Source organism: Suricata suricatta, chromosome 16, assembly GCF_006229205.1.
Source record: "Suricata suricatta isolate VVHF042 chromosome 16, meerkat_22Aug2017_6uvM2_HiC, whole genome shotgun sequence".
NCBI classification, from domain to species: Eukaryota; Metazoa; Chordata; class Mammalia; order Carnivora; family Herpestidae; genus Suricata; species Suricata suricatta.
In genome coordinates, this window is record NC_043715.1 from 17342386 (window position 1) to 17343367 (window position 982).

The window sequence follows — 982 nt, forward strand, 5'->3', positions numbered from 1 at the left end:
CCCAGGCTCCTGGCCCTCAACAGGGCGTAGAGAACTCGTAAGTGTCATAAATGTGTGTTTCCCACTGCCTTCACTTCTGTGAGGTGAGTGCCCGTTCTGCCTCCCATCACCTCCTGACCACTCCCATGCACAGAAAATGAGCCTGCACTCTCAAGAGAAGAAAAGAAGAAGATGAAGAAGATGAAGAAGATGAAGAAGAAGCCCTCCGGGAACATCAGGAGCCCCTTACCTCGCAGTACACAATGTCTGCCCCATAGTCCAGGGCCAGCAGCCGCATTGGGAGAGTGCCTACCCGAACCATAGGGGCTAAGATGACTTTGTTGTGGTAGCACAGTGACAGGCTGTGTTCAATCATTCCTCCTCTGTTGCTGCCTGCAGAAAGGGAAAACAAGAGTCTGAAATTCAACCAAAGAAATCTCCTCTGGGGTGCCTGGGGGGCTCAGGCTGTCAAGCATCCTACTCTTGATTTTTGGTTCAGATCACGATCTCATAGCTTGTGAAGCTGAGCCCCACATCTACTCTGTGCTGACAGTAAGAAGACTGCTTGGGATTCTCTCTCTCTCTCTCTTTCTCTCTCTCTCTCTCTCTCTCTCTCAAAAATAAACAAATAAACATTAAAAAAAAAAAAAGAAAATCTCTTCTGTTACCCAGGGAAGACTCTTCCTCTTCTTTCCAACACATAAGACTTTGTTTTCATTTTCTCTGAACATAAAAATAACAGTTACTGATTTATTCATCTAAAGACTATTTATTGGGGCTCCTGAGAGGCTCAGTAGGAATCAGCCTGACTTCCGCTTGAGCTCTACATTGGGCTCTGAGGCACAGAGCTTGCTTCAAATCCTGTCTCCCTCTCTCTCCCCTTCCCTGTTCACTCTCTATCAAAAATAAAAATAAAAATAAACATTAAAAATAAATAAATCAATAAACAAACAAACAAATAAATAAATGTGTCTAGTCTTGCCAGTAACTGTCCTAGTCTGAC

The 982-nt window shown here is 44.3% G+C and overlaps 1 protein-coding gene across 1 annotated transcript in view; it reads right to left on the reverse strand.

Annotated features, from left to right (window-relative positions):
* The window catches only part of DUS2 (dihydrouridine synthase 2), a 36529-nt gene extending 36161 nt beyond the window's left edge, over positions 1 to 368 (reverse strand). Inside the window, exon 1 of the mRNA XM_029925005.1 lies at positions 230 to 368. Within this exon, the coding sequence (XP_029780865.1) occupies positions 230 to 355 (126 nt within the window). The 5' untranslated portion in view covers positions 356 to 368. The remainder of the gene's footprint in view (positions 1 to 229) is intronic.
* Positions 369 to 982: the final 614 nt, after the last annotated feature.